Source organism: Aulonocara stuartgranti, assembly GCF_965226115.1.
Source record: "Aulonocara stuartgranti genome assembly, chromosome: 16".
Taxonomy (NCBI): Eukaryota; Metazoa; Chordata; class Actinopteri; order Cichliformes; family Cichlidae; genus Aulonocara; species Aulonocara stuartgranti.
In genome coordinates this window covers 30,451,181-30,474,516 of record NC_138952.1, presented here as the reverse complement: position 1 = coordinate 30,474,516, position 23,336 = coordinate 30,451,181, and the positions used below count along the sequence as shown (strand labels likewise).

Sequence of the window (23,336 nt, the reverse complement as noted above, 5' to 3'; positions counted from 1 at the left end):
TAAAGCAAATCATCTGCTAATCAGAAGGTTGGTGGTTCGATCAGTGGATGCTCCAGTCAGCTTCCAAATATCCCCAAGTTTCTCTGAACGTGAATGTTAGACAAAAATCTAGAAAGAACACATCACATATAATTTGATTTGCATGTCACAGAGTGAAATAAGTATTTGATCCCAACCCAGGCAGGATTCTGGCTCCCACAGAGTACCATCTATCAATCCCTTACCATGAGGCGTGAGCTCCAGGCTGAGGACAACCGATGGTCATTTCACATGTTCATCTAATTTTTTTCTGCATTACTTCTGGCTGATGTTCTGTCTCCATTAAACAGTGAGCAAACCTACAAATTCAGCAGAGGATCAAAAAATTATTTCCCTCACTGTGTATGAGGGGACAGCTTGGACGCTGCCACAGTGAACCATGTGAAGGAAGCCAACTCTTCACTCTTCACTCACACATTTACTGTAGATTAGTTCATGTTAATGACACTGATGCTTCAGCATCTTATTAGCTTTATAAGAGCCATAGTTGGAGTCGAGCAGCTGGCCCCCAGTGACGGGTTCTTGGTTATAGACACTAAACTTTGAAGAAAATATTTAATGTTTCCACCTACATGGCAGAATTACACACTCATCTGTGCATCTATAATCAAGCACAGCTCCAACCACTGACAATGGTGTTGTCTTTGTAGGTATTTATTCTTAAACAATGATCAAATTCAACTTTTTGGAAAACTCAGAAGATCAAAGTGACTGTCAGGAGAAACTGAACTGGCCTTTAAACTTCCACCCCAGCAGCTACATTTCTGGGGTGACCAACAAAATTCTGAGGTCAACAAAGAGACAGTCATTAATGAAATATCCTGTATGTTTAACCAAAGTGAAAAATACACGGCTGTGGTATTTTACTTTCTAAAAGCAACTGGTGCTTAAAGCATCATGACAACATGATCGAGTTAAAGCAAAAGAATAAATGTGCTCCTGGTTTCTGATCACTTTTCATAACATCTTTATTGAATCTGTGTCTCAGTTTTAAACATATTTACAGATAGTTTCATTTCATTTCGTTTTTTCGTTTTTTAGTTCAGTAAAAATACAAATACAGAACACTCAGTTTTCAAAATCAGCGCCGCTCCCAGCGACTCGATGGCCGTGCAGGTTTCAACTCGGGCTTCCTCCTCGTGACATGTAGGCGGTGATGATGTCAGTGTGATGTCAGCGACTGCGCTGTAACTACGGACTCTTAATGGACACGATTGTTGAATGAAGGAAAATAACACGGAGGAAATAAAACGCAGGAGGAATGAAACAGTCCTACGACCTGATCAACACAGGAATGCTCTGAGAGCCTCTCTGAAATTTTAAAAGGGGAAAAAAAACACCACAGCTGAAATTTTGCTGCATAAATAAAATAAACCAGAATAAAAGTTACCAACATTTCTACTTCTGCATTACATTTTGTCCAAAAACAAACAAACAAATACAATTTTCTAGATCGATCAAACATGAGCAGCGTTACGAAGAAGATCGGCTATGACTGTCTGACATCACATTAATGTAACCCCCGTTGTCTGCTTCCACTCCCAGTGTTGGAGTTAGTGATGCTAATCGACTCCTTCAGCCGACATCTGTCTGTGTTTGTGCTGTAAAAGCAGCAGGAGCTGTTGGTTAGCAGCCCCGCATCACACAGTATGGCTTTACTGACAGACGACCAGCAGATCTAGTCTGCAAATCCTACTTTCATAAAAGGAAATGTTTGTTTCTTACATTTTGGCGAGAGGACAGGAAGGAATACGCAAAGCTGTCACAGCATTTAATAAATGTGGCTCTTTTTGTGCTGTTATCTTTGTGTCCCAGCAGTTCAGGGTGATTTCTCTAAGTCTCCATAATGTGTGTGCAATTACAAAACCTACTGACCGACTACAAAACACAAGACGAAAGCATAAATGCAAAACATGAAGAGCTCCTGGCTAACACAAAATGACGTGTTAGCCAGTGTTTCCTGTTTCTGTATGGTGCTTGGCTTGTCTTGCTGGTATGTTATGTCTGATGTTTATGTAAAGACTTAGAGCAGGGGAGTCAGACATAAGGCCCAGGGACCAGAATCACACCAACAAAGACTCCAATCTGGCCTGCTGGACTGCTTTGGAAAATGGCAGACACACATTTTGGACTTTTAACTATATTTTCACAAGTTTCACACCTTTTCCTGCTGACATTCCTTCATGGCCATTCATACAACACCAAAGTAATTAAGTAATAGATAAACAATGAAATGACAGAATGTTTTCTTTCACTTGAGTCTACAGTAAAAGAATTTTGTGTCATTCATTTCTTAGGTTTCCTTCATTTACTACAGCTGCACTTTTTACCATGTAGATCAATGACAAACTTTCGTGAGTGAACTTCCTTTCTTATATTAAGATATCTCTGGGATTAAATGTGCAGGTAAACGTCTTTACACTGACTGAGTCCAGCCCACTTAAGATCACAGTGGGCTGCATGTGGCCCACCATGTAAAATGAGTTTTCTTTAAAGCATCTAAACAAATCTGTGATGTTTAATACTGCTGTTGTCTTTAAGACGCTCCGCATATGAACCAAAGCAGGAGCGGTATCTGGTTCTTGTGTGTCGGATAATCGCTTGCACTAACATTGCTATGATATGAGACAAGCTTACTCACATGTCTGCTGCCCTTTGGGACTTTTTAATGAGTCAGAGAACGGCCCTTAAAAGTAGCAGATCACATCAAACGTTTAAAGCCTTTAGTCAGATTCACATGGGAGAACTGTATCATTCTTTTTCCCCCCAACATATCATTTTATTTATTTATTTTTTATTTTGCAGACTGCATTACATTATCTGAGCAACCCGAGCAGTAAATCCATCACGCTGCATTAGATGTACCACGAGGAGCTGTGTTAAGAGTGATAACTGGAGGCACTGCCGCGCTGCTAACGGAGCTGCACAAACTTCCATAAACAAGGTCAAGATCTTGACGCGAGTCAGAGTACGGAACGAGCCCTGCTGTGACTTTCAAACCTCAGAGAAAAATGGCTCGAAAATCTGGGCAAAAGATGTGCATCTGGAATCAAACGCATCCCTATACTGGAACTTCAGGCTTGTCCCTGACCTCAGGCAGCACTTACAAGTTTGACTCTGATAAAGTAACACAACTGCAGCTGCATACAGAAAGTATTATGATCTAATATTAACTGAATAGCTTATTGTGCATGTAGTGTAATAACTCAAGTGGAACATGTTTGATTCCTTAAAAATGTATGTTTTTAAGAGTCCGACCAAAACATGTGCTTTAAGTATGAAACTGAAGCAAAGATTTAGGTGGCAAATGATGCATCCGACTTATGAGGTGGGGTGGGTGTAGATATAGGATGCCAGCAGGAGACCATAAGGTATTCTAAATTTATTCACCCTTCTCAGTGCCACTCCTCTACCAACCTCTTCTTCATAGTCTTCCCATTAAAAATGCAAATAAATGATTTTCACCAGGTTTCATATTAACCACAAAACAAACATTCCTATACATAAAGCATGGTTACCCCATCACAAAACGTAAAGGCCTGAACATAATGTGCCTGATTGATGAAAAGCTGGAAAATAAGATGAGACAAAGGTTTACAGAAGCTGTGAGATGATGGGGGAAAATGTGAAGGACAGAGATTTAAAAAGAAGAAAAAGCAGCATTGAATCCTATAGCAGCAGAACGTTTTTTTAAGGAGGGGAAAGCTGCGGCTGTGTCTCTACATGGAAGAGGATCAGGACTCATGTGGAGTGGTGAGAAAAGGGGAGGTCTCCTGTAGTCCCCGTCTAATTACTCTTCCACTTATGATGGCCAGTTTTTCTGAAAACCGAGGATCAGAGGAGGCGGTGACCACTGCCACAAACTGCCCTCGCTTTGATGATGTGCCCATCTGCTAGCAGTTCCGGGTTGAAGTTCATCCGATGGAGGTTAAACAGGAAGTGGATTTGGGTGGGAGAAGCTGAGGGCTGTGATTCAACCCTGTGTCCCCAATATTGATTTGTCCAAAAGGAAAAGAAAGAAAAAAACGGTTGTGTTAACAGACCCTGTAAAGTCCTGAAGTCTGTCTGCTTGGAAACAAAACAAAACATGACACTTTCATCAGTTTAAGTGTCAAAGTGTTTTTGTAATCCTTCATAGTCAGCTGTCAGCGTGTCAGCTTGAGTCTGCATTGGAGTTTCTTCAAATAAAGACTAAAAGTGATAACAAAAAAAAGCTAATCACGCCTCTGGTTTGGAGCTCTGTCCTTCAGTAAAAAGAGTCGATTCAAGCCAAACACGAGGCTGAGCAGCACACCCACCATCCTTAAGATTCGAGCAGAGAAGACAGATCGACAGAGTCAAAGAGTAAAACATAGAAGTAGAGCGAGTAAAGTAACAGGTCCTCTCGCTCTGTAGTGGTCTCTCCCCACCCCCCGGGTTGATGGTCTCAGTTAGAAATCAGTTGAGAGTCTGAATTGTAAGTTTGTCTGGTGTTCGTGGGTGGGTTTTTCTGGGTAGGCAGGCAAACAGGCCCCTGGTGCCGTGGTGCACAAAAAAAGTGCCAGCCCGTTTACCGCTGAGCGGGCTCGCTGCCGGGCAGGGTGATGTTTCCCAGGTGGAGGACTGGCAGTGGGTGAGCCTCCGTGTTGAAAACCCAGTTCTCCAAGGGCAACAGGTCATCGCTGGAGAACAGCAGGTACAGATACCTGAGAGAGAGGATGCGGGTAAGGGGAAGGACGTGTGAGGGGTGGTGGGTAACGGGGTGAGGAAGAAGAAAGAATTGCATGAGTTGGGTGAATATAATGTCAACAGCTTCGTCATATCAAAGTGGGAAGTGTCAGCTTAAACCAACAATTTAAATCCTAAACCTCTGTTTAATTTAGTGTTTTTACAGCTGTTGATTCACATCTGTTGTCATGACAAAAAACAGCCACAAAACCAAAACAATTATTATGATTATCACACCCGAACAGCACAAACTGCTCCACATGTTGCGAGAGAAACCTGAATAAATACACAGAACAACTCTATATGCAGTATAAGAGTTTACTGCAGGAGGCCGGGAACTCGTCCTAAACACAGTTTACACCGTGACTGAGAAGCTCTCAATTTCATTAACATCTAAGATTAATTAAATTCTCATCTAATTTTTTTTAAAGATTTCAACTTGCTTGTTCACTTCTTAGCTCCTAAATTCTTGACATAAACTCAGACGCTGGATATGTGTGACGATCAGCGTGACTGGCAGCCAATCAGCAGCCTTAGCTGACACTTAGCTGCTGTATTGCTTTGACGCGACTGGCTTGAAGCCAGCAGAGACAAAGATTGAGAAGAGACAGACACCAAAGTCTGCATAACACTGAGCCATTCAAATGTCATCCTCTCAGAGAGTTAGCAGACAGTGTGGCGTGCGACCTTTAACGACTTCAATACCAAAGACGGATTTTATTGGCATCTGATGCTTTGTGGGTGTTAATTTTAAACCCGTTATACTTGCAAATGAAGAGCTGATAAATAGCTTCGTGTAAACACGAGAGCTGACAGGACCGGCAGTAAAACTGAGCTTGCTTTGTTTTATGATTTTCTTTGGCCTGTCAGGCTGTCTGAGTGACAGTCACAACTGAATTACATCAGGTTATAAATACTGAACATTGTCAGGAGGAGATGGCATTCAAAGAGCAGCCAGCAGAGGGAACCAGAGAGCTACATCAGTATTCAGTTCTCCCACTGCGTACGAGCCTTCAGTGAGAGCCTCTTCTCCCTTCATCCATCAGTGACCATGATGTGCCACAGAGCCATGGCAGCTTCCCTTCACGTTAGCTGACTTTATTTATTTGTATGGCTGTAAAAATATCCTGACACCTGTTCACTGTCCCCAGAGAAAAGAAATCACAACAATAACCTGGTGAAATGACTGGTTCTTTGTGTACGAGCAAAACAAACAAACAAAAACAGCGAGTCTCTCTTGTCCACACTATAGACAGTAAACAAACGTTGGATGAAGCCTCTGAGTCAGAAAAGTGAAGCCAGCTAATTAGTGCCTTTAACCTGCATAAATACCTGTAGCTGCAAAAAGACGTCTGTCTATGGGAACGTGTCCGTTTGCCTGGACCTCTGTAAACACTTTGCTGTTGAGTTCATGCCCTCAGTGGTCACTCTGCAGTGCATTTGGAAAGCATTCACAGCGCCTCACTTGTTGCACATTTTCTCATGTTACAGCCTCACGCCAAAATTCATTTTTCACCTCAAAATTCTACACAAATCCCCATTATTGAGAAGATGAAAAAAAGTTTGCTTGAATATCTTTTAAATGTATTTAAAATAAAAAACAATTAAATAATTGGCCGCCTGACTAATCTGAGCCATCAGGGTAGATGGGCCTTAGTCAGGGAGCTGACCAATAACCTGATGGTTTCTCTAACAAAGCTCCAGCATTTTTCTGTGAAGCGAGGAGAACCTTCCAGAAGGACAGTCATTTCTGAGGACTACACCAATCAGTGCTGCATGGTAGAGTGGCCAGACAGAAGCCACTCCTCAGTAAAAGCCACATGACAGCCCCCCTGGAGTTTGCCAAAAGTCACCTGAAAGATTCAGACCACGAGAAACAAAATCGTCTGGTCTGAGGAAACAAAGATCAAACGCTCATCACTGCCCATCACCTGGCCAATACCATCCCTACAGTGACGCATGGTGGTGACAGCATCATGCTGGGATGTTTTTCAGCAGCAGGAACTGAGAGATTAGTTGAAGTCGAGGGAAAGATGAGTGCAAACAAATCCTTGATGATAACCTGCTCTAGAGCGCTCTGACTGGGGCAAAGGTTCATCTTCCAACAGGACAATGACCTAAGCCCACAGACAAGATAACAAAGGAGTGGCATCAGGAGCACTCTGTGAATATCCCAGAGTGGCCCAGCCAGAACCCAGACTTGAACTTCTTGGGGAACTAAAAATGGCTGTGCATTGATGCTCCCCATCCAATCTGATGGAGCTTGACCGGTTCTGCAAAGAAGACTGGGAGAAAATAGCCCCCCCCAAAAAAAATGGGCCAAAAAAACCAAAAAAACCCAAAACTGGCCAAAAAATAGGTGTGTTAAGCTTATTACAGCATGTCTTTGTGTATCATACTCAAAAAGACTTCAGGCTGTAATTGGTGCCAAAGGTGGTTCAATAAAACATTGGGCAAAGGTTTGCAAGAATTTCAAGCAAACTTTTTCACTGTCATTATGGGATATTGTGTAGAAGTTTGAGGTGAAAAATGAATTGAATCCATTTTGGAATAAGGACGTTACATGACAAATGTGGAACAAGTGATGCAAATACTTTTCAGATGCACTAAAAGTATCAGTAAGAAGCATTATTAACGGTATGCTCATTGGCCAGCAAATTGTTATTGACAAGTCACTGCACCAAACTATTTCTGAGGCAACACAAATACAAGAGTTTGTACAAATGCTGCAAACTTTGCAGCAGCTTCACTCAATGTGATTGCGACGGTTGATGCAACTGAGAATGAACACTCACCACATGTTTCTACAATGACCACATACTTAATCTACAAATATGTATGAGTGCTCTGTTAGGGCAAACTTTAATAAATAAATAAACAAACATCGGGTTAGAAACTGACTGCTTTTGTCTTCTTCCACTTCTGTTTAACAGATAGTTTGAAATAACTGCAAACGCTTTTCTCTGGTAAACCCCCTCAGTCAGCACCCACACACCCACACTGAATTAATCATAAGAATCATTAATTAAAAAGCATATTGACTATTCACAGCTTCTGCCAATTGATCGATCCATTAAGACAAACTTACTTGAGTGTCTCAGCCAGGAAGAAGCTCTGCTGCACGTCGTCATAGGTTGGATTGGATGAGTAGACGTCCTTCACCCCCGAGAAACCTCCACTCACCCTGCAGTACTTATCAATGGCCTGGAGAAGACGGGGAGACAGGGGGAGGATGAGAGGTAGAAGGGGGAACAGAAGAGAAATGAGAAAGAGATGGAAGGCAAGTTGTAGGATGAAGTGTAGAGCAGAAACAAGGAAGTTGAGGAGACAGAAAACAAATGAAGGCAGAACAAAGAGGAAAAAAAGTGGACAGAAATGAGAAAATGGTAGAGGGAAGGTTTACATGACAGAAAAGCAAAATGAGGAGAAAGCATTAGAGTGGAGGAAAGGTGGGGGGAGGGGAGTACAATTTTAATATGCTTATAAAAAGCATGGTGTAATTAATTTCTTTGCGTGTGACAGATTAGAGAGTGTCCTGCGGTGACATACAGGAAGCAGCGGCTGCACAAAATGTGAGGAAAAAACAGATTACCACAACTGCTGCCTTTCTGTTCTTTATACTTCATTCAACTTTTGTGTTTTGTTTTTACAAAGCAGTTTCATAATGAAGGTACACACTCATTTGGCTCCTGTTATCCTTCACCCATGGGGAGCTGGAGTGCAATGACAAAGTAAACGCTTTCTTAAGGTGAAGTAAAGCCCGTGGCCATCCCACAGGGGTATTTACAATCTTCTAATCAGGCTCTTTTCACCTTCATCTGCACATTTCTACTGAAGGCAGATTTACTGTTTCAACTGGAGATATTTTTTCTTTTTTGGGGGGTAAAAACGTCTTTGTTCTCTTTTTTGCTTGTGCACGATTCCTTTCGAGACACACGGTTCTTTAGGACAAAATGACAGCACAATCGTAGGTGGTTGGGATGTAAATCCCCCGTTTGCTCACTTTCGAGGGTTTATCGCTGATTCTTCAACTGTGAACGATGTGATGTGTCAGTGTTTCAACAAGCGCAAAACAACAAACACGGAGAGCAGCCGGGCCGACAGCAGCAGGAGAACCGGGTCTATTAAATGATCTGACACCTGAGCATTGTGCACTGCGACTCACACAGACAGCTGAGTCAGTCAACGCTTCGAGTTTAAACTGTCGCCAGATTCTGATTTCCATTCTAATCACGCTCAACTTACACAAGTTATGCATTTATAAATCAATCTCTTGAGCGCAGGGCTATTAATGAGTCCTGTTTTTGTGGATTCAGCAAGCACGCTCAGCAAGTCAATTCCTTTTCATTCCTTCTATCGAACAAAGCGATCCAGATTAGAAAACAGAGCACACTTTTGTAATCCTGCTTCTCAATATTCACATCTATTGACGCGAAACAACAGCGACTAACACATATTCCACGTATCACAATGCTTTTCCAGGCAGCTTAACTGGATGATTCCCTACTACAAACAGTTTTGGCTCATTTGCGAGCAGGTGCTTTCCCTGCCTGCACACACAAACCAGAAATAGCTCATTAGAAATGCAGCAATCACCCAGCTGGCGACACACAGTCCATTCTTACCTGCGTGCTCTACTGATTTGTGACACTGAAAATTGGTGCTTCTGCTCATGTCTTATTGACACAGACAGTGCATGGAATTCAAAGTGTGATATCTGTCCTTGTCTTTCAGTTTGCCCCCCTCTCTCACTCTCACCTACACACACACGTTTCTCTATCCTGTCCTCGAGTGACCGTTTCACTGTCAGTTTGGACCATAATTCCAGATTTTCACGGGCTGCTGCGTCCGGCAAACTTTGCCCTTCCTGATCTGCACTGCAGTGCCCTGCAACAGCCAGTGTGGCACACGAACACAATAATAACAACCAGAGTGTATCATAGGTTAGGTCCAGGCACTTAAAAGAGACATTTTAACACAAGTCACATAAACACTTGAGCTAAAACTCAACAGTCTGGAAATTTTCTTTCATATTTTACACAATGGTAGGGGTATCTGCACCCACAAACATAAAAGACACATGCGCGCGCACCCACACACACACACACACACACACACACACACACACACACACCCACCCACGTACCTCAGCACCATCTGTGCTATATAAATTATCCGATAAAAAGTCTACCTGTAGGGAATGGAGTGCAAGGCGGAGCAGTGTTCCTGCCACAGCCAAGTGAGGACACACTGCACATAACAGCAGCTGGGCTTCACCTCTGCATGCACACGCATGCACAAACACACACACGCATACACATGTAAAAGCCAGCCAATGTTAATAGCTGCTGTGAATAGAGGAAGCGTCACAAACAGAGGCAGGTTTGGTGTACCAGATGGATGCAGCTGGGGTACGGGTGTGTGTCTGTGTGTGTGTCTGTGTGTGTGTCTGTGTGTGTGCATGTGAGCGAGAGACAGAGCAAGAGGAAAGGAGGAGCTGAACTTTAAGGCAACAAGCAGAAAAGGTGTTTGTGAAGAGTGGTTGCTGGGATTAAGAGAGCAATACAAGAACAGAGTAAGGTGAGTGAGGAAGGAGAAAGCCTGGGGTGTTACGTCAGAAAGAAACAGGTGAGAAAAGCAATAAGATACACACATGGTTAAATACAGGCAACGTGTAAATATTAAGGCTACGTCCACACTAGTGTGTTTTCGTTTGAAAACGCATCGTTCTTTCTCCGTTTTGGCCTCCCGTCCACACTGAGACACTCAAGGAGAACGCAGCATTTTGAAAAGGCTCTCGAAAGCGCATACATTTGAAAACGGTGCTTTCGCGTCGCAGTGTGGACAGCGAAAATGGAGACTTTTTGAAAACGATGACACAATTTAGTCATGTGATGCAGTCAAGTGACCAATTAAACTAAGATAGCGGAGGGCGTTATACAGCAGTTGTTTTGTTTGCTTTCAATTTTGACAGCCCTATTAAAGATTAATATCAGTCTGTACATGCTCCAGGTAGCTTTTCTTCAAATTCTTTAACTCTCACTCGCTTTTGCAACTTTGTACTTTTGTGTTACTCGCAGCAACAACTCCACCTCATTGTTAGTCCATTTAAAAAACTGCTTTTCCTCCACATTTTGCCGCAACGTTTCAAAGGGCCGGAAAGTAAATAAAGGGCAGACAGGAATGAGGCAGGCCGAATCTGCTTGCGTTTCACGCATGCGCAGTACTGGAATGTAAGCGTTTTCGGCCGTTTCAATGTGGACGCACAACTCTGTGAAAACGACTGAAACGATAATGTGGACGCGGAGCGTTTTCAGACCGGGCTAGTGTGGACGTAGCCTAAGAAACGGAAACTCAAAAAGTCAGCACGAAATGAAAAAGAAACTAGATATAAAAGATGGCTCTTAAACCACCCTACATAAAAAATCCAGACAGGTGTTAAGCATGCGGTGCTTTTACACAGGAAAAGTGAGAGTGGAAAGTAGTTCTGAAAACTCCAGTATTTTGTTAACAAGCATTGATTCAGGTTTATTATGAAGGTGCATATTTAACATACTCAATTAACATGCAGCATGAAATAACAGATAAGTATGGTTGAGTGAATGGGGCTGACACAGAGTGGAAGAGTTTCAGTATGCAAACAGAAAAGAAACTGAGGACTCTCTCACTATGTGCGCTGGTTGCCTAAGTTAATGCCTGTGTATAATATTTAGAGTTCATTACACTTCTGATGCCTCTAAGGGCAAAAGATATGACAACCAAAACAACGTATAAAACACAACACCGTATAAAAATGAGCAATTTAGAGCATAAAAACTTCATGCAGAAAGTCAACACATAGTTTAAAAACACTTGCTAAACATCACCATTCACAGCTCATCTTGAGTTAGGATAGTTTGTCCTTGGAAATAACTGGTTTTTGTCAGGTCTGTGCACTTCTCAGACAAACCATATTAGGAGCAATAATGTTGTTCCCCCAGTTGTTCTGTTTCTCCCCACTTAATGTCTGACACTCACTTAACCCATTAGTGGGAAGGGTCACAGCAAATCAACACAAGTTTGTTCAGAGTGATCACTTTTATCTTAAGATGACACATTTCCATCTTGTGGGAGTGGTCTCTTCCAGGACAACAATGGTCTTCTCCAGAGAGTTTGAGGGGGTCGCGGTTTGATGAGGATGATGATGTTTTGGCATTCACAATTTCCAGATCTAACCCCAACTGTTCGCCAGCCTGCCATTGGCAAGGAACACTTCAGCTCAACTACTTTTTAAGATAAGATAAAACTTTATTAATCCCTCGGGTGGGTTCCTCTGGGAAATTCGGTTTAAGCTACACAATATCTGAAAGCTGTTACATGCTTGTTTTCTAGTTTCCCCCCTTTCATCTAAAATATGACACAACCACAAGACCGAATCAAAACAATCTAATTAACCAAAAACACTGTTTAAACTGTTTATTTACCTGTTACCAAAAACTTAACTGAAACTTCAGGATATTTGAATCAATAAAACTTCTTGATCAAGGGCAGTACGACGTAAATAAGCTGTCATATTTATTAGCATTGCAGGGTGTATATGCATTATTAAAAGAGAGGCAAAGATGAGCCTTTCAGCACCAGCTCTTTAGTGTCAGACACACTGAATACAATCACACTTCATAAACACACCTGCTAATAGATTTGTCTGAAACATGAGCTCGAACACAATTCCTCCCAGTCAGAAAAACAAAGAAAAGGTGACAAGAAGATTGGCAGGACAAAAGAGAAAAGTAAAGAGGGAAAAAAGCAGTAGCTGAAGATGACAAGCAGGCCAATAGAGATTTATACATAGAAGACGCACCGAGTCCCGTATAGCGGGTGAACTCTTTAATCCTCTGTCAGAAGAAGTGGAACAGAGGGGTGAAATGTATAGAGACACTTTCATTTCTCTCACATTTCCATATTGAAGCACCAAAGGAAGAAGATCTAATAACATATCAAAACATCCCACCAGTACAAAAATTGCAAGATGTCAATTTAAATCCCTTCATTGTGCTCTTTGAAGTTTGGTGAGACCTGCACTGCTTTCATTTCACATATTTAAAGCTTAAAAGAACAGTCTACCATAGGTTGCTGATGATGCTCTGTTAAAAGCACAGGCATGGTGAAAATGGTTTGAAAAGACGCATTTATTCTGTCGGTTACCTGCTTTTAGATGAGAGGCAAATTACTACTAATACTAAAGCACAGTCTGACCTTCTGACTCAAAAGTCGATGTTAAATATGGTTTCTACTGCAAAAAACAAGCTCTGTTTACTGTTTCAATGTGCTATTTACTTTCTAATGGACGCAAAGCAAAGAATATTTAAGTAAAGAAAGAAAACTGGAGAAAAAAAACCCTGCAATGGGAGCACTGTTAGTTCATAATGAACAGCTAGACAGTTGGAGAAAAATGGAGCATTTAGTTGAGATTAAAGATCTGGTTAATAACGTAATAACGTAAAATAATTCAACAAACCTAACTAAAAACTAACTTTGAAACATCTTTGATAATCAGTACCGTTTGCTTCATGAGTATTTGCAGTCACCTGCCTCAACCACTGACACTCACGGTTCTTCTCACACCGGTTGCTGGTAAACTTGCATCTTCCCACCAACTCCTTTTCTTGTCCATTTTCATTTTCATCAATTAGCTTTCACATGACATCATTATTGGCGAGCCCACCAGTAAAAGGAGAAACAAGACTCTTCTCTGGTAACTTCCAGTAATTTTTACCAAGTTTGTTTCACCAGAATTTACGGTTGCTAGCAAAGCATTAAGTATGGCACTGTGTGTAACAACACTCATCCTGACTGGGGATTTTTGCTTCAGCGGGAAATCTACACCATAACTATGTCACAACCACAAGCCATCTGAGACCCTACAACAAGCCTATTCAAATGGCGGCCCGCGGGCCAAATGCGGCCCAGAAGCAACCTGCGAGTGGCCCTGCCTGTGGTCCTGGCAGAAACACAGAGAAAACCCAAAAAATGAATTCATTAATTAATTTTTAAAAAATTAAAAATTCCTACAGCGTAGTGTAGACTGTGAATGCAACACTCCTAGTAGCCTAGCAATATTTAACCCACAATGCACCGTGATGTGAACATATTAAACAATCATCGTAATATATGATGCGACAACAGCATGTCTTTCTCAGTCCAAAAGCGCAAAATTGACAATGAAAACTGTCGGTTTAACCCTGCCAGGACTGACAAATACTTATTCATTTTACCGAGTTTAATAATCTTACAACCGGAGTTGTACTACCATGGTGAGGGTCCTGTACAGCCCAAGAGAGAGCTGCAGCATCTTCCCTTCGTGTTTGCTTCTTGGCGAAGAAGAAAAGGCCTTTCACAGATTCTGAAACGGTGAAATACTGCATGCTGGCCGTGGTGGATGCGGTGAAAAGTGAGTGTGACATCTGCTATTAAAAACGTACTCCTGTAGGACAGTTCAAATATTCGTAGAATTGAAGTTCTGGCGTCAGACGAGTTTGAAATGCTGTTAGATGACCTGAAGAAAACTGATGTAATGTCTATAGCAGGAGATCACAGACAGAACTGATAATGCACAGTTGTGCGTATATGTCCGTTTTTTGGATGGGAAATTGCTCGGTTTACTACCGTTAGAGGGACACACAGCTGGCGAAATAATGTTTGAGAAGATTTCAGCTCTTTTTGAGGAAAATGGTCTGGATATGAAGCGTGTCTGTATACTTGTGACCGATGGGGCTCCATCCATGGCAGGAAAAGTGAGTGGTCAGCGAAATATTTATTTTAATTTGAAAGGGAATTATCAAAATGTTTTTTGTTATTATTATTTCAAATGTGCAAAAAATAGTTTAGTTATAGCTCCCTTTTTTTTAAATGGACCTTTTGGTGTGCATTTGTGAGAGGTCACCACCAGATCTATAGGGGAAAAGGAATAAAAAAAATACTTGTTTTTCAGTACGGTTGTGTGGGTTTGAAATTGATCATGATCTGCTGCTTACTGGCTTCAAAAAAAAATATCTGGCCCAGATAAATTCCTCGGTTTGAAAATCTGGCCCAAGTAACTTCATAGTTGAATAGGCATGCCCTACAACGTCACCTCCCTTGAACTGTAACTACATATTGCGCCGACGCAGCAACTATTGTGATTGGCCTGTTCAGTAACCACCGTCTCCACAACAAACAGGGCTGACAATGGCAGGTCAATAAAGTGACATGGAAATACGTTTTGATTAGACTGATGTTATATAAATGACCCAAAATGCTCCTGTAAAGATAAACGGCACAGTGGTGCAGTCGTTAGCACCGCTTAACTTTCCACAGTCCATGATCAGTTAAGTGGTGATTCTAAATTGGCCAGAGATGTGAGACAGATAAAGTGCTCGAGTCATCAGTAAGCCTAGAATAGAGTCTAATCTTACTGACCAGGACACCAAATTAGTGAGAACTAAACTAGAAAAACAAGGTGACAGTAATGAATGAGCAAATGAAAAACAAGAAGAAAGAAGAAAAAGAAAAGCAGCTCCAGCTCCAAATAAGACAGTTAACGAGACAAGCTGTCCTCTGGCTGGGAAACCTGTTACTCAACCACTTGTCCAACTTTGAAAGCAATTTTCAAAAGTTGGCTGTTAATTGTCTGCATCCAACAGAGCTGTGAACAGTGCTGCGAGGCACCAGTGCCAAAGGACACCTTGTGCTTATCAGAGACATGAGCAAAATAAACGCTGACAAAACAAAAATATTTAGTCCCCCTGAGATGAGAACGGGAAGAGAAAGCTGCATAAATCTTTGGTATAGTCAAACAGATACAGAAAAAATGAGTTTCATTTTGTCTTCCGTTGTCTTTTATTAGGAACCACGCTATGCACTACAAAGGACTCTTCTCAAATTAATAACACGTGCATGAATCCTGAGGGACAGCGTTTCTAATTGTTTGCACGTTTGTGTGTCTATGTGGACTCCACGTTTTCACTGTATTCCTGTTTCAAGGATAAGCCTCAATTTAAAAATGCAAAAACATTTTGTTCCACATCCTCTCCAGTAAGTCTTTAAAAACTGCCCGCAGGTATTAAAATCTAATCAAAATGATAATCAAGACTAAGATTTATACAAAGTCTAATCTCTTTACCTGTACTGCTTCCCAGCCCCACTGTCGGTACTTGGGGTCATGGGTGAACCTCCACATGTACCAGTAGGTCTCGATGACCTCCGGCCGCAGGATGTAGTACTTCTCATTCTGCCGAACAGCCACCGCCTCCAGGCCGCTGTCGAACTTGAAGGCCTCTGGGCCGAGCTTCAGCACTTAAGACAGAGAAAGAAAGGTGAAATGTAAAGGAAAGGCCAGGAGGTAGAAGAGAAGGGAGTAAAGGTAACATTGGAAGAAGAAAAAGAGGCAAAAGGGACAAGAAGAAAAAGCCAGAAAATAGTGGAATGAATCAAGGATGTGATAGAACAGAGAGAGGAAGGAAAAGAGTGATCAAATAATTAATGGATGAAAAAAACAGAGAGGAGATAAAGATTATCTTTTGCTCCGTGCTTGTCTTAATATGAAATAGTGCCTGTGTGTAAGCAATAAAAAGCATCCCAACCCACTGATTTTACAGGCTTTTCTTCTTTTTACAACCACTGCTTTCTGCCAATGAAGTGTGATAGGCATTAACAGCCTGAGTGGAAAATTACAGAGGCTGACAAAACAGTGACAGGACTGTCCCTGAACGGATTAAACACACTGACATGCATACGTATGTGTTGACACACACATTTAATAGCTCCCATTAATGGCTGCTTATTAAGAAACAGGCCAACTTTAGACAGCCTGACCACAGCTATCAAATTCTGACTCTCTCCCTTTCTATTCTTTATTTGTCTCTTTCTCCATCTTCATTTGTTGCCATGGTAATCCCTCCTCTCCTCTCTGTCAAGTAAATAGTATATTTATTATGCTCGCAGGAAATGGCAATAAATAAAGCATTAATAATAAAAAAAGAGCTGAAAAACAGGTACTTTACTAACTGCATAGTTTCCAATTAGGACAAGCAGAATTAATTGTTGGTTGAGTCACTGGGAGGATTTTATAGATGGATTTACTGCATGGGCAATCTCAGGGCCTGGTGATAAGATTTTTTTTTTATGTGTAAAATGTATCAGTGTATATAAAACATTTGAGTAACTGGATCTTAAAATACAGAACGTATGTAAAATATTTTAAACAATTTGTAAATTAGTTGCTTAAACCATAAATAACGATTGGATCAAGTAAAATGGAAATTGTCAATCTGCTAGCAGGAGTGGGTGATTTTCCGAGCTATAGTCCTGCCTCCAGTGGGTGACCTGAATGCTAATGCTGCTAGCCTGAGTTTACAGGAGAACTGGAGCTTTGAGACAAGTGACAGTGATGCTAGCACTACCAGACTGTGCTAAGAGGGAAACTGACTGTGTCCTCTGACATCTACTGTAGAGGATAACGACACCCATTCAACATTTTCCTAACGTATATAGTTAAGACTATTTAACACTACCTGTCAGCATCTGATCCACACCAACATTAAATGTTTAGGATATTAGAAAGTCATTAAAAAAAAAAGACAGTGACAGTGATCACTTTTCTCTAGCATGTATGCTTGTGTATATTGTGTTTGTGTATGCAGCACACTGCTTCCTCACCTGTCCTGTCATAGGATTCGTGGCAGGTGTGCGCGATCTCAGCTCCTAGCTGCAAATAGTGTCCGGCCTTGTCGTCAGGTGAGCCATCGGCGCCCAGTGCAAACATGCCTCCGGCGAAGCAGGCCAGGTGGCCCATCTTCCTCTCCAAGTGGCCATTCTTCCACTCGCCAATGAATGTTAGGCCACCGTTGGATTTGCGTACGAGGTGGCGCTCGATGGCCTACAGGAAGAGAGAGCGTGCAATTGTGGAAACAGCAAAGGCTCTAATGGGAAGTGTCAACATTTCAGAGAAGATGAAGACCCAGAAAAGTAGAATATAGCAGCTTGTTTTCAGTAACAACATGCCTGTGTATGAGTGTGTTTAACAAGATAAGGTGGGAAACAGGAATTACAATATTAATACTGGTATGTGGACAGAAAAAGGTTACACCGTTTGAATGGGGCATTGACACTGAGGGCAACTGCTTGAGGGTGTGGAGGGTCAAACAGAAGAAAACTAAAGCAGCAGTGACGGTCACATTTGAAATCCAGCCACATCCTTCACCCTTTGCTCCGCAGCATCTGCTCTGCTCAGTCTCTGACACTCTTAATGATGAGTAGACAGCTTCATTAACATCTGCTTTCTACTAAATCCACTCCTAGTTTACTTGAAAACAAAGCAATGTCTTCCCTTTGCAAAGGTGGATACTGAAGCTGGTCAGCGGGGACTCTGTGGTTATTAAAAAAGAATAACTGCTGACATTTCCAGTTACAGCTCTGACTCATCTGCATGCAGTATACGATTCTTCATAAAAGAAAACAATCTGTATTTTAACTTTGCAGCATAAGTCACTACGCTGTACCTCGATGGCGTCATCGTAGGTCTTGCGAGCCTCTGTGTCAGTCTTGTCTGACATGAGCCAAGCCTTCAGCAGGTACTCATAAAAACTGTCCCCGAGTCCTCCAACAGACGTGTGATCTGCAGAGAGAGAGACACAAAGAAAGCTCCAAGTGTCACCGCGTGAGCGAAAGAGGAAAAGCAGCAAGAGCCAAACAAATGAGAAAGCCAAAGTGAATTATTTATTTTTTGACTTTGCCTCAAAGTCCTTGGCAGAGTGTAGCATATGGCATCAAAAGCATTTTTTTTAATCAAAACCTTGGGCATTTTTCTTCTCTACATCCACAATATATCAGCAGTGTGCATCCTCTCTCGTCCCATTTTGTTTACCCTCTCCCTGATGTGTGCGCTCACATTTCAGTGTCCCCAATCGTCCTTGTCAAAGTTTACACAGCTTTCATGTCTGCCCTAATTTGCAGGACACCACAAAATGAAAATAGGATGCCAGAATCTGGCAGTCTGGGATCGCAATAAGAAAATAAACCCCTGAGAGCACTCAGGGCCCACTCTGATGGCACTTTGGTCAGTTTCAAAGGCAATTTTACTGACCCACAAAATATTACTTAAAAAAAACCCACAGGGCTTGAATGACTGTAAATGATCCCATATATACTGACCTTTTTTACATTTGGTTTTGTGAGTGATAATACTGCAAATGAATTGGTGCCTCAACCACTTTTGCACAGATGAAATGTTTATTCAGCTCTGCCTTCACTCGGGGAAAAACTAGAATATTCTTCATCCTTCAGCTCTGTGTAATCATAGCTGATATTTGAGCAGATGCTTTTTGTCTCATCATCAAGGAGATTCTTTTCTTTATGTGATTAACATGCCCGCAGGTAAATGGAGGGATGCACAAAAGACGGGGAACAAGGAAGATGAAAAAGCAATCTAAGCAATGAATTATTCATCTTTAGTCCCAAAGAGTGCGCAAATCTCACAAACAACCTTGAAGACATTGCCGAGGCCAGTGTGGGCTGACGCATGAGTTTTTGTCTGGATTTCACACGTGTGTGCTTGAGTCAGTATTTACACAAAAATGACAGCAAACAGCTGAGAGCCTGTGTCTATGAAACTACTTAAAAATGAGCACAGTGAGGTAGTCAGAGCATGGAGGATCATTTGGAGGGTTAGATGACAACTACTCTGATCCCCCAAAGAGTCTGGGCACTCTAACGTACATGACAGGGTGCAAAATGGAGACTGGAGCCAGGGGAAACAAAGTGGACTCACATTACAAGCAAGTCCACTTTATGTTCTAGCGTTCTTGTTTGGGGGCATAACAAACAGCATGTCTGACCTTTAGGAAAATGAACCTCAGATAAAGTAAACGATCGATGTATTTGTGGTATTTTGCTTAGAAAAGAGGCATTTGAGATGGTTGAAACAAGTCCTCTCTTTTCTTTTTTTAATGCAAAGACCCCATTTTTAAAAAATGTGGTTATTGATTAATCCTAAACTACTGATAGCTTTAACAAACTATGTGGACAAATGATGGAAATTGCCAGATTCTGCAAATATAGGACTTCTCAATTAACTGCTATTTCACTGTTAATTATTAATCACTAAATAATTATTGTCTAATTATCACGTTTTCCACTTTTTTAATTTTGTGACTATTTGAATTACTTTGATATTTGGAGGGTTAGGCTGTCTGGGAAAAAAAAAACCCAAACAAAACTGGGCACTACCACCCAGAAACATACAGTGTGTAACAAGGTCAATCCATTTAACTCACTGTGTGTGCGTTTGAGATAATTGACATGTGATATCTTCATGAAAACATCGGTCTCACTGTCCTAGGAGCAACTATTGTTTTTCTTACACTTTTTTTGTTTTTAAGACTCTAAATAAAGAGCTGAGCTGTTCGGAAGTTTGGTGAATGATGAGCCAAACCTTTTCATCTGCTGTAATTAGAACCCGACTGATATATCATTCGTTATTAAATATTTGCAGATTGCAGGTTTTGGTGATGTTGCATAGTTTCTTCACCAGATGCATTTCCATTTCCTTGTTGGTAACACATATTTGACATGCTACAAACACAACAATCAGCTGAATCAAGCAGCTCTGGGGAGAGATTAAGCAAGTTAATCCATAACTTTATATTTTCAGAAAACTTGACCTTGACCCTGAGGTATGGTATCAAATAAATTACCATCTACTTATCTACTTTCAAGGGAAAAAAACAAAAAATAACATCTTTTATGAACTTAATTTTCTTGGAAAAGCGTTGTACAAATGAAAACATGCCAAGCTCTAACAGTCTTTTTCTGTTTTGGTAGTTTTATTACAACTCTTTACTCATACTCTGTTTTACTGTCACCTCTCACAGTTTTAACTTAGCATCCACCCACATATACTCCCTAAGCTCCTGTCTCCATTATTTTCTGTCAATCAAAGCATCTGGGTCATGCAGAGAGCACCTGCCAATCAAAGGCAGGGTCTGCTGAGGTGGCAGCTTCAAACACACAGACAAAGACGCATGTGTAAAAAGACGCCTTCACAAAGCTTCACACACGTTCTGTTTCAAAGCAGAGGTCAAGGACACAGGCTGCCTGGAAAACACAACATCTTTGCATCTTATCAAAAGAGACAGTATAATGATTTTATGTGAAGGACCCGAACCAGCAGAGATTGACATATTGTTATTGCAGTTTTTAAAAACGAACAACTGTCTTTGCATATACAGCAAAATGAAAAGTGGGAACTCTTTAGGATCACCAGGATTTCTGTACTAATTTCTCATACAGAGTGACTGATCATTATTTATTTCACAATTACACACTGTTGTCTGGAAACTGTTGTACTTTTCATGACTTTATTGAACACAGAGTGCTCACTTATCGTGCAGGCTGTTAGTGCACTCTTTAATTTAACATCCTTTAATGTCTTCTTTACCATTTCAATTTAATTCAATTAATTTTTTTAAATTATGGAGCGCCAAATCATAACAGTCCCCTCAAGGTGGTTTATATTGTCAGGCAGACCCTACAATAATACAGAAAACCCCAACAATCAAATAGCCCCCTCTTTGAGCAAGCACTTGGCGAGAGTGGGAAGGAAAAACTCCCTTTTAACAGGAAGAAACCTCTCACAGTCTGAAAATCAAGACCAAGCAAGTGTTTACCCTTCTCCTCCCCAGAGGGTTCTGTCCTCCTTAGCTCACCTTAGGACATCTGTGTTACAGATTTACCACAAACTACCCACCGGAGCGAGTTTTTGACCCACTCCACGTGCTACTCCTGCAAAGCAGCACAGAGGTACACCCCCCATTCAGCATCGTGAGAGACTCCTCTGTATTTTTAAGAAGGTGAAATAAAGTATATCGATTTGTTATGTCAGGTTGTGTCTATAATTGTGAGCCAGATTTAAATTACACCACAGTACACCCTGGAATTCTCTGTAATTGTACATAAACTGTATATAAAATATGGTCGAGTTATACCGAAAATGATGGATAAATTGTGGCCACGTTATGGACTTCAAAGAAATGCAGTTCACAAACTAGTCGGCAAAGTTCCATTAGAACACTGTTGGGCTCGGCACCACAGTTTACATGATATACACTCAGCTCCAAGTTCTTTAAGCAGTAGTGACAGCATCAGAAACAATGGAGCTGGAGCCACACAACTGGATGATCCCAAACAGGTTTTCCAGCATTATATTGTGTGTAAACATTTTCACGTAACAGAGACATTAAGCTGATACAATATAACTACTCTTACAAGAGGTAACCTGTTCATAGACTAGACTATTTCGATCAAATAAAGAATATATTAGTCAAAATCGAGGTGGCGATTTTTCTAAAAGATTCAATGAATAACCATTTGGGCAAAGAATAAAATGTTTTCACTCAACATTTAGTCCTATTGAAAGGAGGAGAAAGGAAAAAAAATTACAAAACATAATTGGGCTTCTTTCAGTGACTATGTCAATTCAAGATGACATCAATGAGAACGGGAACGTTATTGTCTTGTACACGAGCCAGAAAAGTTGCAAAAAAACTGGCAACAAGTGCAGAAGCAGTCAACATAGCTGCTTTATCCAAGCTGCTGTACACTGCATAAATAATAACTTTTTAAAAAACAATTTATAAAGAGCTCCGAATAAAGAGTAGTCTGGCAAAATGCCAGCCAAAATAAGTAATAAGAGTTTTAAAACTTTTATCAAGCTGCAGAAAGACACCGATACTGTTGGTAAAAAAAAATCTTTATAGGTGTAAAGGCAGTTCTCTTAATCTTCAGGTTGTTTCTTGCCTACACTCCATCCTTTGGGAGAAAAGAATAAGGACTGAATAATAAACTTTTACCTGTAGCAGTGTGTACAGCCTGTAGATACTGAACCTATGTAAAACACTATTCTGCTTGGGCTATATTTAACTCTGATACATGAACATCTAGAGATGAAAGACAAGGACTGTATACACAGGAGCAAAGAAGAGTCACTGCAAGGTTCCAAAGAGGGAGTGGGTGCTGTGTGTAGATAGGTAGCACTGTGTTACGCTAAGACAGAACAGTGTGTGGTAATAACACTGTCAGTCACAGCTGGATCTCATTAAGAAAGGGGAGCTCAGACTCATTCCTCATTAGTCTGGCTTAACTACTGTCTACACACCTACACATTAACATACACGGGGCAACGCTGCACATGCTGTCAACACACGCTTCCAATCTTCAAACGGTCTCATCCAATGCCAACATTGGCAGTATTCATAATTCAAACACAGAGTTATTGCAAATAAACCCCCATCACAGAAAAGAAAGGTGTTTTTCATCCTGTCTGTTACAGTTAGTTTCACCCTGAAATAAGTACAAACCAATTAAGCTTTTTAGGAAGATAACAGAGCCTCCAAATAGTGGTTGTCTACTTGTCACAGAAGATAATACGGTAAGAAAACCCTGCAGCTGCACAGATTTTAACTCATGGTCTCTGTTAGGTTTGTTTGCTGATACGGTACTAAAGAGAGAGAGAGACAGCCTCACTGCCTCTCTGTTCTGAAAAGCTCATCCTCGTAATGAATTTAAACAAATGTATC

General features: G+C 41.1%; 1 protein-coding gene across 5 annotated transcripts in view; it reads right to left on the bottom strand.

The window, feature by feature from the left end:
• Window positions 1-988: 988 nt before the first annotated feature.
• Window positions 989-23,336, bottom strand: part of man1a2 (mannosidase, alpha, class 1A, member 2) — a 141,101-nt gene continuing 118,753 nt past the window's right edge. For all 5 annotated transcript variants that reach the window (XM_082509514.1, XM_082509518.1, XM_082509517.1 and 2 more), the window contains exons 10-14: window positions 18,264-18,379; window positions 17,422-17,641; window positions 15,887-16,059; window positions 7,835-7,950; window positions 989-4,724 (exon numbers count right to left, since the gene is read on the bottom strand). In XM_082509514.1, the coding sequence (XP_082365640.1) occupies window positions 4,589-4,724; window positions 7,835-7,950; window positions 15,887-16,059; window positions 17,422-17,641; window positions 18,264-18,379 (761 nt within the window). In that variant the 3' untranslated portion in view covers window positions 989-4,588. The remainder of the gene's footprint in view (window positions 4,725-7,834; window positions 7,951-15,886; window positions 16,060-17,421; window positions 17,642-18,263; window positions 18,380-23,336) is intronic.